This window comes from Polyodon spathula, chromosome 22 (assembly GCF_017654505.1).
Source record: "Polyodon spathula isolate WHYD16114869_AA chromosome 22, ASM1765450v1, whole genome shotgun sequence".
Classification (NCBI taxonomy): Eukaryota; Metazoa; Chordata; class Actinopteri; order Acipenseriformes; family Polyodontidae; genus Polyodon; species Polyodon spathula.
The window spans coordinates 9,900,084-9,918,255 of NC_054555.1; the positions used below are offsets into that span (position 1 = coordinate 9,900,084).

The 18,172-nt window shown below is 39.5% G+C and overlaps 1 protein-coding gene and 1 pseudogene across 8 annotated transcripts in view; both read right to left on the bottom strand.

Moving 5' to 3' along the window:
• LOC121296790 (protocadherin gamma-A4-like) overlaps positions 1–18,172 on the bottom strand; it is a 115,879-nt gene that overhangs the window by 67,229 nt on the left and 30,478 nt on the right. Inside the window, exon 1 of one of the 8 annotated variants that reach the window (XM_041222580.1) lies at positions 4,654–7,180. The exons of 6 other annotated variants lie outside the window; for them this stretch is intronic. In XM_041222580.1, coding sequence (XP_041078514.1) covers positions 4,654–7,113 — 2,460 coding nt within the window. In that variant the 5' untranslated portion in view covers positions 7,114–7,180. Of the gene's footprint in view, positions 1–1,428; positions 3,895–4,653; positions 7,181–18,172 lie in introns of those variants that run through there. One more of the 8 variants, XM_041222581.1, reaches the window with a different exon arrangement.
• LOC121296791 lies at positions 8,356–11,070 on the bottom strand (annotated as a pseudogene).

An 18,172-nucleotide genomic window follows, 5' to 3' on the forward strand; every position in this document is an offset into this window, starting at 1 on the left:
ATGTATGGGATTATGCAATCACTGAAATATGCCTACAGTGCAACCAGAATTTTTTTTATTTATTTATTTATTTTTAAGTGCAACGTTAACCTATTTAAATTGTAATTAGGCTACTTTGAAACGAAAACGTATTTTACTTTCAATTGAAAAATCAGTGTCAAACTCAACAATGGGAATACAGTATCGGGGAATTGTCAGCAATAACGAAAAAAAGGCCAAAAGGCCAAAACAATTAAAAAAAATAAAATCAAAGGAGGAGAAGGAGGAAGAGGGTGAGTAAAAACGGATGTATTATGAGTCGATCTGAGGATGATGAGATTGTAATTAATCACTTTGTAGGCCTGTAAAGTTTAGGTGTTCTCTTCAGGTGAGCCGGCCGGGTTCACGAAGTGTATAAACAATGTCCAAACGAGATTTCTCTATTAAATATTATTTATTTCCTTTGCACAGGTTTGTTGTCTGTTATTACAGCATTAGAGTACAGAGCTCAAAGACACTGGCTCAGGGTACACCGGGGTAACGATCTCCCTCTAGACCCCAGGCACAACTTAAGTTCACCCAGTTCAGCAGCAACGTCACAGTGCGTAAAGTCTTTAGAAGCTACAGTAGGGTTCGCTGAGCAGTATAAAAACAGAGTACCAACTAATCATTGCTGCTGTATTAATTCTAACAACTATCAACATTAATAACATAATCTGAACAGTGCAAATACTGTCATCTGGACAAAACAATAGAAAAAACATTCCAGCGTTACTGGGACGCGCTAGTCATGGACAAGGCAATAACAACGGTACCAACAAATGTATCCAAGTACGGGCAATTGTACAAGGAACAATTTAGTTTTAAACAAAGCAAAATAATAGCAACCAAGCCAAGGGAATCTGAATGACTGAGCAAGGTGCACGACTGTATTTTTGTTTAAAATAAAGTAAAACAAGCACTTCGTTAACCAAGCTTTTCCTGCATATGTAGCATTTTCCCACATATAGTATGATTTTAAAAAACTGTCAAACCTTAACAACACGAGCATCACGTTACTGTGCTGTATCCTTGTATTACTCGCAAGATTGAGGCTGTAGATAGCATGTGTACACAATTATTAAACAAGTGAACACTGATTGAGTTACGGACATTTCAAACTCACGAACAAGACCCACATTCATGTTTTACTTTTCAAATGCAGTAAATTTGTTGGAAATAACGTTGAAGCTCTGCTGTCAATCAGTGGCATGCCTACAGATGTTGCAGCTACTATACAGTCCCTAGTTACACCTGTCTAACTATACCCCACTCTTCTTTTTAATACTAACAAAATGTCTTCAAGGAAAATAAAATTACGTTGAAAGAAACAAATATAATTAAATCCATAAATACAATTGATACATTGGCATTTTGCAACATGTAATTGTATTTACTATCGCGGCTCACCTGCATGGAAAGGTCACTCTTTTCAATAATGTTATTCTCCTTCTGAATATGTGGCATTGTCTCTGCAGCGCTGGGCTCAAGGCTTAAAACATTTGGGCTGCAAGGTCTGATATATCGGAATTCACTTTTTCCCGAATCGCTTGTTAAAGAAACTTCGTAGTTGTACACATGGCGAAGTGTTCCTGTCTCTCCAACGTCTGCATAGCGGGGAGGGTAATACGAAGTAGGAAAAACAGGGAGGTTTCCATTCGATTTATAAAACAGTTTAGAATGTCTCCAATTGCATAACTTCATCGACAACAAAACTATAATGGAAACAATAAAGAGAAACGAAACTGTAGCCAATGACACCACCAAATAAAATGTCAGATGTTCATTGTAATCCTTATCCTGCGCATTGTCACTGAACTCTGAAAGTACTTCAGGGAAGCTGTCTGCAACCGCCACGTTCACATTCACTGTAGCTGAACGAGAGGGCTGACCATTGTCCTCCACTAAAACAACAAGTCTTTGTTTCACAGCATCTTTGTCAACAACCTGGCGCAAAGTCCTTATCTCCCCATTTTGCAGCCCCACTTCAAAAAGTGTCCTGTCTGTAGCTTTGTGCAGTTTGTAAGAGAGCCACGCATTCTGTCCAGAGTCAGCATCAACAGCTACCACTTTAGTCACAAGATAGCCAACATCAGCTGAACGAGGCACCATTTCAGCCACCGGTGACCCTTCAGTTTGTACTGGATAGAGAATCTGAGGCGCATTGTCGTTCTGGTCTTGCACAAAAATGTTTACAGTCACGTTGCTGCTAAGTGACGGCGACCCTCCGTCTTTAGCTATAACATGGCATTTGAAGCCTCCGATTTGCTCATAATCAAAAGAGCGAACTGCATACATTATTCCATTATCCGAGTTAATAGAAATATATGAAGAAACATGTTTCCCGTGTACCTGTCCGTCTTCAAGAAAGTAAGATATACGAGCGTTATTGCTCCAGTCAGGGTCTTCAGCTTGTAACGAAAAAATCGATACGCCCGGCGAGTTGTTTTCCATCACATATGTCGTGTACAGGTTCTTATTGAAAGTCGGTGCATTGTCGTTAATATCAGATATTTTAAGAGTTATCGTTTGATTACTGCAGAGAGGGGGTGAGCCTTCATCTGTAGCAGTAATGGTAATGTTATATTCTGAGATCATCTCTCTATTCAAAATACTTCTAGTCACCAATGTGTAGTAGTTTGATAAGGAAGATTGTATTTTGAAAGGCAGCTGTTGGTTAATTGAACAACGAATCTGGCCATTTTTTCCAGAGTCTAAATCTTGAGCATTAATAAGAGCTATGACTGTGCCCGGCAGCGAATCTTCGGGTATAGGACTCGAGAATGACGTCAGAGTTATTACAGGGGCATTGTCATTTACATCTACAATTTCTATTATTACGTTAGTGGAATCTGTAAGACCACCATAATCTTTTGCTTGGACATTTATCTCATACACGTTTTGTTTTTCAAAATCCACTTGTCCAGCAATGCTAATTTCGCCTGTATCTGGGTCTAATTCAAACATTTCTGAAATGGTCTCGGTGACGTGAGTAAAATAATAAGTTATTTCTTTATGTGATCCTATATCGGCATCAGTTGCAGTAACGGTCGTTACTAAAGTACCTTTCACCGAGTGTTCAAACACAGAAGCTTTATACACTGCCTGACTAAAAACGGGAGCGTTGTCGTTGGCATCGAGAACAATTACGCTTATTTGCAATGTACCCGACCTCTGAGGGGTCCCACCATCTACGGCAGTTAAAATAAGAACATGCTCACCTTGATTTTCACGGTCTAAAGCAGATTGTAGCACCATCTCTACATATTTACTGCTACCAGAACTAGTCTTTAAGCGAAAATGATCAGTGGGGTTAAGAGTGTAGCTTTGTAGAGCGTTTATGCCTACATCGGGGTCCACTGCGCTTTCCAGAAGGAAGCGAGCTCCTGGTAAAGCTGACTCACTAATTTCCAGTTGAATCTCATTCTTTGGAAATGTAGGAGTATTATCGTTAACATCCTGAATTTCCACTGTAATGCGATGTAATTCAAGAGGATTTTCAAGAACAATCTCAAAACTAAAACTACAAGGAGACACTTGTCCGCATAAATTCTCCCTGTCAATTCTTTCGTTAACAGCTAGTATCCCTTTATTTACATCCAGTCCGACATAATGAGTGCTGCCTTTAGTAACCATACGAGCCCTGCCAGATATCAGTCTTTCAACATCTAATTTCAAATCTTGTGCAATATTACCAACAACTGAACCTTTATTCATTTCTTCTGGAATCGTATAGCGAGCTTGTCCATATGCAAAATCTGCTACGCACAAACAAAGGATGCAGTACTGTACTTGCCATTTCACTGAACAGCCTTTGTTTCTTACAGCGAAGTCAAATCGACGTAATCCGAGGTTCAACATGATAAATATTGAGATATGAACATATATCAATGCCTTATAATTTCCAGGTATCTCGTATATAAATAATATCCAAATCCAGACATGCTGAGTATCCTAGCCGCCTTATCTGTTTGTAATCCACACAGTGTATAGTTCAAGCTGCTCTTTCTGTCTTTTTTATACTGAGCAATAATATGGGAGGTCCTGCTGGATTTTTTTCTTGCAAAAAAAATCACCCGACTGATCAACAGCGGCACTTAGAGTACATTTGAAGGACTACACAAATCCACATTTAAACTATAATATATAGGGAATGCATAACTTACTAATGTTATTAATACGTTTTGCCTAACATTGACATGTTTGTAGGCTACTATCGATTAAAGTGAATATTAAAATGTTTGCAAATCTTCAATGTAATCAAGTGTTTTCAATAAAATGGAAAACTAGGAGGATTATTTATTAACTAAGTATTCATTTGCTAACTTTTTTTTTTTTTTTTACTATATTTACCTTAATATTGTAAAGTAGAAATGTATACAGAATATGCCTGTCGTTTTAAGGTATATACAGTTTAATACATTACATTTTACAATTTTTACTCGAGTAAACGTGGAATTAATTAGCATTTTGGTTTTGATGTGATCAGATGGGATCATTCCAATAATGTAGTACCACAGTGGTGAACAACGACCCATGCACAATAGATAAAACAATACAATTCTGAACGTGATTCGTTTGTAGCATAACACATAATTGCTATAGCTTATGCTGTATTACAAAAATGCTTCTCACCTGTGTCGCTGGATCTACCTCTTGTATTAAGTTCTTCTCCCTCACATGGGGTATTGTCTCTGCTCCACTCGAGTCAACATTTACAAGACTTTGGCTACAAGGTCTGATATATTTGAATTCGCTCTTTCCAGAATCAGTCGTCAGACACACCTCGTAATTGTACACGTGGCGAAGTGTTCCTGTTTCTCCAACGTCTGCATAGCGGGGCGGGTAATATGAACTAGGAATAACCGGGGGGGTTCCATTTGTGGATTTGTAGAACAGTGTAAAATGTCCCCATTTGCAGAACTTTACTGACAAAAGAATTATAATGGAGACAATAAAGAGAAAGGAAACTGTAGCTAATGACACCACTAAATAAAATGTCAGATTCTCGTTGTAATCCTTATCCTGCTTGAAGTCACTGAACTCTGAAAGTACTTCAGGAAAGCTGTCTGCAACCGCCACGTTCACGTTTACTGTAGCTGAACGAGAGGGCTGACCATTGTCCTCCACTAAAACAACAAGTCTTTGTTTCTTAGCATCTTTATCAATAACCTGGCGCAATGTCCTTATCTCCCCATTTTGCAGCCCCACTTCAAAAAGTGTCCTGTCTGTAGCTTTGTGCAGTTTGTATGAGAGCCACGCATTCTGTCCAGAGTCCGCATCAACAGCTACCACTTTAGTCACAAGATAGCCAACATCAGCTGAACGAGGCACCATTTCAGCCACCGGTGACCCTTCAGTTTGTACTGGATAGAGAATCTGAGGCGCATTGTCGTTCTGGTCTTGCACAAAGATGTTTACAGTCACATTGCTGCTAAGAGGAGGGGAACCTCCATCCTGAGCATTAACGTGGATTTGGAACTCTCTGATTTGCTCATAATCAAACGAGCGCGCTGCATAAACGGTGCCACTATCTGAGTTAATGGAAATAAATGAAGACACTGGAGTTTCATTTATTTGCGCTTCTATAAGGAAGTAAGATATTCGAGCGTTTTGTTCCCAGTCAGGATCTTTGGCTATTATAGAAGCGATAGACTTTCCTGGGGAATTGTTTTCTGTTATATACGCGGTGAACACGTCCTGATTAAAAGTAGGAGCATTATCATTAATATCTGAAATCCTCAGTGTTATTGTGTGGTTACTGGATAGAGAGGGATAGCCTTCGTCTGTAGCAGTGATTGTAATATTATATACTGAAACAGTTTCTCTGTCCAAAATATTATCAGTAACCAAAGTGTAATAGTTCGTTAATGATGATTTAATTTTAAAGGGAATGTTTCTGTTAACTGAACAATGAATCTGCCCATTTTTCCCAGAGTCTGTATCTTGGACATTAATAAGAGCTACGACTGTACCGGGTAATGAATCTTCGGGCATAGGACTTGAAAACGACTTTAGCTTTATTACTGGAGCATTATCATTTACATCAATAACGTCAATTATTACACTACTGGAATCTGTAAGACCGCCGTCATCTTTAGCTTGTATGTTTATTTCATAAATTTTGTCTTTTTCGAAATCGATTTGCCCTGCGACCTTGATTTCACCATTATGTGGATCTAGTTCGAACATTTCACCAACGGTGTCTGTGATGTGGATAAACGAATATGTTACATGCCCATATGATCCCTTATCTGCATCAGTTGCGTTAACTGTCACCACTAAAGTACCCCTTAAAGAATTTTCAAGCACAGACGTTTTGTAAACCGGCTGGCTAAAAACGGGAGCATTGTCATTGGCATCTAAAACCACTATGTGTATTTTAACTGTGCCAGACCTCTGAGGGTTCCCCCCATCAACAGCTGTTAATATTAAAACAATATCATCTTGTTTTTCTCTATCTAAAGAAGACTGGAGCACCATTTCAACATGTTTATTAGATGCAGAACGGGCCGTTAATATAAAATGATCTGTTGGGTTAAGAGTGTAGCTTTGGAGAGTGTTAATACCCACATCAGGGTCCACTGCGCTTTCTAGTAGGAACCGAGCTCCTGGCACTGCCGACTCGCTTATTTCTAATCGGATTTCGTTTTGTGAAAAAACTGGCTTGTTGTCATTAACATCTCGAATTTCCACTGTGACACGGTGTAATTCAAAAGGATTTTCAAGAACGATCTCAAAACTTAACGTACACGGAGATATTTGCCCACATAATTGCTCCCTGTCTATTCTCTGTCTCACAACCAATATCCCTTTATCTGCATCAAGGTTAATATAGGGAGTGCTTTCTTCTGTAACGATTCGTGCGCTGCCAGATCTCAGTCTTTTAAGGTCTAAACCTAAGTCTTGTGCAATATTACCTACAAAGGACCCTCTTGTCATTTCTTCTAGAATGGAATATCGAACTTGCCCATGCACCGAATCTAAACGATACAAACAAAGAAGGAATAACTGTACTTGCCATTTCAGTGCCCATCCTCCGTTTGTAAATGCAACATCATACCGACTGAATCCAATGTTTAACATGATGAACATGTAAATATGTACACCAGAAGAGGCTCTAAATGGCAAATTAAACCCGTTTACGAGATGCTTTATCGTGTATTCAAATTATCCAAAACGTACAGAGCTTCCGTGGCCGCAGTTTCTGCGGACCTAGTTTCTGTGTTGTAATCCACGCACTGTATAGTGCAAGCTGCTCTTCCTGTCTGTCTTATACTGAACAATAATATGGGAGGTCCTTCTAGATCTCTGCTTGCGCAACATCACCTCGTTGATCAACAGTGGCACTTAGAGTCCTAGTTAGGAATAGCAGATATATTTGTTTAAAGCCACAGTATACAAACTTAAGAAATGTTGCCAATTGAATGATACGATCAAATTTTTGTGAAATATCTGAACTGTGTGCATGTTTATGCTGTGTGCTGATCGTACCCTCAAAACATAAAGACAGTGTTCTATTATTTTCCAATAAATTATTATTATTATTATTATTATTATTATTATTATTATTATTATTATTATTATTATTATTATTATTATTATATTATTATTTTACCTTACATGCTTCTTTAGTTTGGTTGTTTGCAACACAAATGTTGTATATATATATATATATATATATATATATATATATATATATATATATATATATATATTGTGTGTGTGTGTGTGTGTGTGTGTGTGTGTGTGTGTGTGTGTGTGTGTGTGTGTGTGTGTGTGTGTGTTATGCACCAGTTTAATTTCTTAATAGCGTTTTATTGAAAGAATAGTATCGCTTATTAAAAAAGCAAAACAAAACAAAACAAAAATAACATATCCACACAAGGGACAAAATGATCGTCACCATTATTAAACGATGACCAGTCGTGATGTTTATAATCTTCACTGTGTTAATCAATATATACAGATCTATGTGCAGCCTAATAGGACATGCATTGCTTTTCACCACCATGTTGATAAACAGCGACATACTTATCACTTAATCCCTAATGAAAAACAAGTTGACAGGTTTGAAAAAAAGATGCTCAATTTCTTACATAAACAACACCTGTTATAATGATGATAAACGTTGCTGTATTAAGGAGAAATCAACAGCAACAGCAAAGGTGGTACTTGTATATAATTGGTATTCTAGAAAATTGTACCTAACTTCAGTATCATTCAGTCTTATGTGATCAGTACAACCATAATACACATCTAGTCTTAAAATCCAAAAAACAGAGACTCACCTGTTTGTAAAAATCAGTGTCTTCGCTTACATTCTTCTCCTTCTGCTCGTGTAGCACGGTCTCTGTTCCACTGGGGTCAACACATACAAGGCTTTGACTACAAGGTCTGATATATTTGAATTCGCTTTTACCTGAATCAGTAGTTAAGCAAACCTCGTAATTGTACACGTGTTGAAGTGTTCCAGTTCCGCCAGCGTCTGCATAGCGAGGTGGATAATACGAACTTGGAATGACTGGGAGGTTTCCATTGGATTTGTAAAACATTCTAGAATGTCTCCATTTGCAAAACTTTACTGACAATAGAACTATTATTGAGACAATAAAAAGAAAGGAAACTGTAACTAATGACACCACCAGATAAAATGTCAGATTTTCGTTGTAATCCTTATCCTTCATGAAGTCCCCGAATTCTGAAAGTACTTCAGGGAAGCTGTCTGCAACCGCCACGTTCACATTCACTGTAGCTGAACGAGAGGGCTGACCATTGTCCTCCACTAAAACAACAAGTCTTTGTTTCTTAGCATCTTTGTCAACAACCTGGCGCAACGTCCTTATCTCCCCATTTTGCAGCCCCACTTCAAAAAGTGTCCTGTCTGTAGCTTTGTGCAGTTTGTATGAGAGCCACGCATTCTGTCCAGAGTCCGCATCAACAGCTACCACTTTAGTCACAAGATAGCCAACATCAGCTGAACGAGGCACCATTTCAGCCACCGGTGACCCTTCAGTTTGTACTGGATAGAGAATCTGAGGCGCATTGTCGTTCTGGTCTTGCACAAAGATGTTTACAGTCACGTTACCGCTGAGTGGCGGAGAACCACTGTCTTCAGCTTTGACATGTATTTGGAAATCTTTGATTTTCTCATAATCAAAGGAGCGACCTGCATAAACGATGCCGCTATCTGAGTTAATGGAAATATATGACGACACGGGTGTTCCATTAATCTCGTTTTCTTCAATGAAATAAGAAATACGTGCGTTTTGATTCAAGTCACAGTCCCTTGCTTGTAATGAAAAGATAGATAACCCAGGGGAGTTATTTTCCATCACATACCTCGTGTATACACTCTGATCAAAGGTTGGTGCATTATCGTTCACGTCAGCTATCTCTAGGATAATTGTTTGTTTACTGGAAAGAGGAGGCGACCCTTCATCTGTGGCAGTAATGGTTATGTTATATTGGTCGAGTTTTTCCCTGTCTAACGTTGTCTCAGTCATCAAAGTATAATAATTCCTCAAAGTCGATTTTATTTTAAATGGAAGTTTTTGGTTGATTGATAAACGAACCAACCCGTTTTTTCCAGAGTCAATATCCTGAACACTGATAAGAGCTATATCTGTACCAGGTAACGAGTCTTCAGGTATAGGGCTCGATATTGATTTCAATGTTATTACAGGGGCATTGTCATTTACATCAATTATTTCAATTATTACTTTACTTGAATCTGTAAGACCACCGTGGTCTCTCGCTTGTATATTTACTTCATAAAGTCGTCTCTTTTCAAAATCAATTTCTCCTATCACTTGTATTTCACCAGTAAGTGGATCTAAATTAAACAGTCCACCAACAGTGTCTGTAATCTGGGTAAACGAGTAGGTTATTTCCCCATAAGATCCTTCATCTAAATCAACTGCGTTCACTGTCGTGACTAATGTGCCTTTTAATGCATTCTCAATCACAGTAGTTTTGTAAACTGCCTGGCTAAAAACAGGAGCATTATCGTTGGCATCCAGAACAATTATGTGTATGTTCATTGTGCCCGACCTCTGTGGGTCCCCGCCATCAACAGCAGTTAAAATTAATGAAAGCTCGTCTTGCTTTTCTCTATCTAGTGGTGCTTGCAGCACCATCGCTACCTCTTTACTGCCATCAGGACGAGTATTCGGCTTTAAAATGAAATTATCACTAGGTTTAAGGCTATAGCTTTGAAGTGAATTAATGCCCACATCAGGGTCCACGGCGCTGTCAAGTAAGAATCGTGCGCCTGGTATAGCTGACTCACTTATTTCTAATTTAATTTTGTTTTTGGGAAACACTGGTGCATTGTCGTTAATATCCAGAATTTCAACCGTAACAGCATATAATTTCAGTGGATTTTCAAGAATAACTTCAAAACTGAAACTGCAAGGAGATATCTGTCCACACAACTGCTCTCTGTCTATCCTGTCTTTAACAATGAGTTGTCCTTTCTCCATATTTAACTCAACATACTCGATGCTTCCTTCAATAGCTATACGAGCGTTACCAGTTACCAGTCTTTTTACATCAAGCCCCAAGTCTTGAGCAATATTACCTACAAAAGATCCCTTTTTCATTTCCTCTGGAACAGAATAGCGAACTTGTCCAAAAGCTAAATCTGTAACACATACAAGGATAATAAAGAACTGTACTTGCCGTTTTAGTGTCCAACCTATTGTTTGCAGGGCGATCTCAAATCCACAGATTCCCATATTTACCATGATAAAGAATCGAATGTACACATTAGTTTGAAATAATAAAATCCAAAAATGTATCACTATATTCTTATTATTCCAAATGCACTGAAAGAATCGTAGCCGCAGCTTCTGCGTTGTAATCCATCCACTGTATAGAGCAAGCTGGTCTTTCTGACTGTCTTATACAGAGCAATATTATGGGAGGTCCTGCTGGGTATTGGCTTGCAGAACATCGCCTCATTAGCCAACAGTGGCACTTAGAGTACAAGTCAAGAACTGCACAACACACCGTTTAAAGACACAGACTTATTCATTACAACGTTTTAAAATATAATTTTCAAGTAAACTACAGCCACTTATCATTATATATGTTGGAAAAATAAAGATAACAGAAAAAATATCAAATTCTATGAAGAAAATTCTCTTTGTTTTGTATTTATTTTAATTGTATTTTATTATCTCTCTCTCTCTCTCTCTCTCTCTCTCTCTCTCTCTCTCTCTCTCTCTCTCTCTCTCTCTATATATCTATATATATATATATATATATATATATATATATATATAATATATATATATATATATATATATATATATATTATAATAGATATACATGCATTGAATAGTAATTTTTATGAAATATTATAGTCCTGGTATAAGATTATGATATTTCGAGTGGTAGTTTCTGGTACAGTACTGGTACCATAGTGCTCAATGAAATAACCCATTCAATTAATGGTCAAGTTATTTTACAAGCTTATGAAATATAGATGGCACTATTGTAATTTATAATAAGGTAAAAGGAATGGACAACTTGCACTACATTTTTGATATTAGGCTTTAAAATCTATCTACTGCTTCTACTTCATCACTTCACATTTCCCAACATTTTCTTTCAAAGTGTTACTCTGACATAACTCCCTGTAAGGGTTGCACTACTGAAAATAAATAAATAAATTTAAAAAAAAACTTGCACAGCTTGCTTGTCTTATTTTGAACTCATAGCCTTCAGGATTCAAAACTAGAACTACAACATGTGAGTGAATGAGCAGCTCCATCAACTAATCTGGTCTTAATTCCATCCTTCCATGCCATCAGTATGCTAACCCAGATGGTTATTAAAATAGGATTCTGTATGAATGCTCTCAACTTCAGTGCAGAAATGGAAAAATGCAAGCACAAAGTTTCTAACACATTTGATGCCGTGGTAAAGACAGAGAGTTTCACTGCAGCTGTCGCCAGAAGTTTTGAAACACTCTAGAATTTCAGATTCAGAAGTCATTTTAAACTATAGTACTGTATATGTGAAACTACAAAGCAGTGTGTAATTCAATATGTTTTTCTGCAGGTTTCATTGCACTTTATGAAGCAAAATGTTGGCCACTGTACTTGTATACTTGTGGAACACATCACCTTTTATAACACCTCTTCATAATTCCCCATTTAAGATGATAACTATGTTCCTGATGTATATGCATTTATTTTACACCTTCTGTCAAGTTAGACATCTTACAATGCCTTTATATGAAATGGACAAACACTCTGACCATTCACAGGGGATCCGTGGATTTAAACTAACAAAATGTTAAACACCAGGCATAATGTTGACTTTGTATCTAATAAAGCAGTAGTGATTACAGTTTACCAATGTACATCCTATAAATATGCCAGGTGTTCAATATTTCAGTTTAAAGAAAATAGGGAATATATACAAATATAAATGCAGATCCTCTGAGAATGCCCTACTGGTCTGGTTTATTAGGTTTCTCGTCTGGTCAAGTTAGCAAAGTTAACTAGTCTGACAGTGTACTACAACATTTCAGTGTGGAGGAAAAAACAAACAAACCAAAATATACTTGCAATTACTAATGTAATTATCTACATTTCACTTTGAATATTACACTAATAATAATAATAATAATAATAATAATAATAATAATAATAAATATAATAATAATAATATAGAGGGGCTTCATATTTATTTATAGCATGATAATCTTGCTCTCTGACTCTATTTCCTTTCTCTGTCCTTTCTTTCTTTCTTTCTTTCTTTCTTTCTTTCTTTCTTTCTTTCTTTTTTCTTTCTTTCTTTCTTTCTTTCTTTCTTTCTTTCTTTCTTTCTTTCTTTTTCTTTCTTTCTTTCTTTCTTTCTTTCTTTCTTTCCTGTCCTTTCCTTTCCATTGTCCTTCAATCTGGGAAAAGACATGATATAGTTAAATCAGTACACTCTAACCACTTTAACACAACTAGAACCAATTATCCTTACTTAATGCTCAGTCCATGTGTGTCTTGTCAAAACCTTTCATGTTGATAGTGCAAATTGCATTGATGATTTTGTTGTACACAAATAGAGAGTTTGGTAACTTGTGATACAAATTGCTGATTATTGTCTTTAGGAGAAGTAACTTTCCACTTGACCCCCCCCCCCCCCCCCCAATCAATCACCCCCCATGACCCCCCCCCCCCCCCCCCCCCCCCCCCCCCCCAAACCCCTTTTTTACACATTTCTTTATAAGTTAACTTTCACAATGCACAGATGCAACCATAGATTCAATCACCGTTATGTTGGCAAACTACAGAATTGCAAAGGCACAAACTAATATGTCTACCAGACTATTTTGACATACGTTGTCTCATAGTTGTTACCCTTTACAGTTTTTCTCAAAGCTAAAGTTAAATTCCTGAAACTATATCCCAATTCTCAAAACAGTTAACATAAACACCGAAACTGACTCCTCATTTACAAAACTACCAACATGTTTCTCTATTCAACACACAAAATCCAAAATTCTAAACCATGTGTATGGTTCACTAAATGCAATTCCATCACTTAATACAAGTTAAATAAGTCAGTGTCTTGTTTTCATATGCAAACATCTCTATGCTGTTGCACACAAGACATGCTCATTACTTTAAATCAACATTTCACAAATTGTGCTGACACATGGAGCAGGCAGGAGAAGGTGGGCAAGCTGGTGGACATAGTCGTGGATGTGGATGTGAACAGAGTGGTGATCATGGCCACGGTCATGGTATTCGACATAGGAGACAGCCAGCCTGGGTGAGACCACAGCATATTGCTGTAATAAATGAAATCTGAGCAATAATTGTGGACTACATCGTCAACCACAGTATGAAAATGAGGGAAGCTGGGCTGGCAGTGCAACCAGTTCTGCGGAGATCAACAGTTGCATCTGGAATTTGTATATTTTGAACTGAGAATAGGTATGTGTGAATAGCAGTACTTTATGTAACCTATTGTATTTATAATGTTTGCACCTTGCATGCTGATGCAGTTCCCTTCTTTGTTTTATACAGTAAATATGCATATGTATTGTACATTAGCATATCGATAGTCAAATGTATTTTATTTTTATTTATTTTTTTTAGGATTGAAAGAAGAGCTGCTTATGTCAGACGTAGTCGTCTCTTGACATCAGAACAAGAACTGGCCATTGTTCTGGTCTGTGCTAACAATGGCATTCACCTTTGTGAGTTAGAAAGCTAAATAGATGCACATGAGGATGTTTTTCATGGTGTGACCAGCATAAGTGTGTCAACCATTCACCGCATTCTAAAGAGGCATAATATCAGCATGAAGGCAATCTACAGAGTTCCATTTGAAAGAAATAGTGAACGGGCGAAGGGAGAACATCTGTCGCAATGGAGTTGAAATGATAAGGCTAGACAGAGCCTGGTGCCTTAGTGATGCAGAACGAAAATATAATTGTAACACCAGACATTGATCATGCAAAATTCTTATCTTTTTAATTATAAATTAATAACTAAATATAGTTCCCATGAAATGACACACACACACACAAAAAAAAAACATTAAAAATTGTGTGTATACTGGTTTTCTGTTTGATAATGTGCCTTTACATTGCATGATCTATTTATAATTGAATGTTGTACTTTGTTCTGGTTTAAGAGTTAAATGATATGAATGTAAATGCTTGAAGAATTGATGTAAATATTAGATTTTGCAAGATGTATGAATAAATGTAACATGTTTGCTTCATTTTGCAATTGCATTTGAATTTTTGCAAATCGCGCAATTGTTTGTGTTAACTGTTTTGAGAATTGTGCTAATAGTAACAGTAACTGAGATTTAGCGATTGGCTAACAAAACAAACAAAAAAACATGCCAGCATCTAAAGCATCACAGAACATTTATGTGTACAGTATCTCACCCTCAGAACCTGGGGAGCAGCTGTCTGATTCTCGGTGTGAGATGTAGATATGACAGGTTGCTCTGAGGATGCAATATAACAACACTAATTCCACAAATGGGAATGCAAAAACCTCAACTAATGTTAACATTATAGTTGTGTTTACACATACCTCGAAATAGTGTACTAGGTAAAACGTGTAAGAAACAAAGTTAAGTAAATCCACTTTTTGGTTTGTGTCTTCATCAGTATACAGTTTTGTGACAAATCCCTGTCTGTAATTATTGAGGATATTATGAAAAGTTATATTATTGTCTGAGCAGTGCTGCTAAAATATGTAGCAAATTATTTCTGTCTTGTTCTAACTTCCCACTGCCAATCTGTTGTGTTGTCATTGCTGCCAGAGTGTCTGAGTCAGCAACGCTCATGGTTAACAGATGGCTGTATTTAAAGCAGTCCCTCCTCCTGAAAAACAGAAAAAGCATATCAATGTGGCTTCCCAGACTAGACTTACTGCAATGCTGAACTGTCTGTATAGGACCAGTATATCAATATAAGACGTGTCCTGCCTGATTTTTTAAGGCGTGTCCTGCCTGAAGTGGGAAACCCAGGTACTGGTACTAATGTTATGCCAGTAGATTGTAAAGTAAACCATGTGTGTTCCGGTAACAGCAAATTGATTCTTTAAAACTGGCAGTTTCCCTTCAATTCGAAGACGACAACCAATGACATTATGTATGGGATATGCCTGCCCATTGAGTAGGTATCGCTGACCTCTCTATAACAGAGCTACTGATAGGCCCCTTCCTGGGATACTGGGTCACTCGGTCCAGCCCACTGAGGGGATAAAACTGTCATCCCAAGGAAGCCATTTCAATTTTTCCTTCTCAAGAAGGTACAGTAAGACCTCTGTGTTGAGCTGAGCGTGTTGATAGAAAAGAGCTTCTCGATTCGAATGGAGTCGATTGTATTTCCCTTGCATTTTTGCTGAAGCTGGCTCGCTGCTTTCCCGGAATCAACAACTTTGAAAAGACTGAGCCTTTCTCCTTTCTGTCTTTCAGCAGCCTCCATGAGTGACTGCCTGTGCAGTCACCTATGAGTGGTTGTCTATTTCCTTCTGAGAGTACACAGTTCCTACATGGGGCTAGTCCTTGCTGTATCCCCACTGTCAAGTAGACCTCACTGGCTGCGTAGCCCCACCACCACCCCGGTGAGTTAGGCATGGTAAACAAACAGTGTGCTCTCCCCTATCTTTCTACTGTGTTTTTGCTGTCTGTGTCAATTCGCCCACCACTACTTTGGCCCTTGTGTCCTCCTGGTGCACGCTACGCACTGACCAGGTGTGTATGACTGCACAGTTAGTGTAGGCACATTTGTGTAGTGGCTCTATCCAGTGCTCCGGTACCATGGCGCACGCTTAGCCTTTGGTACTTGGGTAACGGCACACGGTGCCCAGTGCCACAGCGCCAGTGCACAGTCACAGCACTGCATGGTACACGGTACGCATAGTGCACGGTACTCGGTGCGCATGGCAATCTATATGCACAGTGCATGCAGTGCACATGGTGCTCAGCCATTGTCACAGAACTAGTGCAAGAGCTCACGGTGATGCGTGGTACTCTGTGCACTTAGTGCCATGGTACTCAGTGTACATGGGGCTAAGCACGCACCGTGCACACGGTGCATGGTACACACAGTGCTTGATACTACTGCTACACTAGTGCATGGGCATACAGTGCTGCACAGTACGTGATGCACAATTTATTCACGGTGTTCGGTACCCTCTGCTACAGTGCTAGTGGGTAAGCCCACGGCGTTCATACTTTAACCAGTGATTGAGAGCAGTGAAAGCGGTGTTCAGTGCAGGGCCCATACACAACACCAGGCCCATGTCAGCCAATGCACGGCCTGCAATGCAAATATCTCTTAAGAGGATAAACATACTCTCTGTGTGCTGTGCTTGGCATCCAACATGGCACCTTGGCCCTCGAGAGGGACGTGGCCTGCAGCATCTGTGAGGCTTTTCAGCCGCGGGTGAAAGATGCTTGGTTGGAGAGGGCCACGGGGGCAAGCTTGTGTCCTCTATGGCTGGACCATCACCGGTTCTTGGACCCCCAGAGCCCCTCCTCCATGACCTGCCCCTAGACCCCCTGTTGGACATCCTTGATGCGCAGGCCTCCCACAGTCTCTCCTCATCTCTGCAAGCAAGAAGGGTAAAGTGTTCCAAGCAGGTGAGGGACATTATGGACCTCAAAGCCCAGATGGCCCAGGTCCTAGAGCTCTTGACCAAACAGGCACTGGTGGCCCTAGCCTCTGTCCAGGCACCGTTTCAGCCCCAATTGCCATACCCCCCCCCCCCCCCCCCCAGGGGAGTTGAGGGTGGATGGGAAGAGGCACAAGAGGGCACACCTTCCATAGAAGCTTCTGGGGAGGGGGCCTCCTTCTCCTCTGGCATGCAGGTAGACGAGCCCCTTGCTGAGGAAGAACCTGGCTTCGAGGTAGCCTATTTTATGTGACACATGGTTAAGGCCCTGCTGGTGGGTCGGTTGGCTAGAGACCCAGCATGCCCAAACCCTCAATGCAAGGTGACGGAAATGCATTTCAAGCAGACATATGCAGCAGAAGCGCAGGCAACTCGCCTGTCAAACATGGAAAGTGTTCTCAAGGTGTATTTTAACTACGAGATGATCCACTGCCTGAGCTGGTGGCCAGGTCTCCTGTCCAGCATGAGTCCCTCAGATGCGGATTGTCACCAGGACAGTTCAAGTTCCCAAGTCTCTGCTGGGTTACATAAGGCATCGGCTAAAGGACACACCAGCAGCAAACAACTGGGCCCACCCGATAGGCAGAGGGAACGCAGGACGTGGCCAGCCCACAAACCAGCATCACAGGAGACATTTTCAGGGCCAGTGCCCCAAACAGCCACTGCAAACTCCCCCACCAAAGCCTCAGCAGCCCGAGCAGGGCCCCTGAAAACTGGCGGCTTCAGACCCCCTTTTCGCCACAACAGCTGCAATACTGGCGCGTTTGCACCTGAGACTCCTGGGTGCTCACCACTGTGCAAAATGGTTACACGTTTCATGTTTTGTATGGACCTCCTCCCTTTCAAGGTATCATGAATACTTTCTTGACAGACCCTCTCCAGGTCTTGGTAGTTCACAAGAAAGTGGCTGTCTTGTTGTGCAAGTGAGCCATTCATCACGTAGACTCCACCTCCCACGGAGATGGGTACTATTTTCTGACCCAAAAAAGATGATGGTT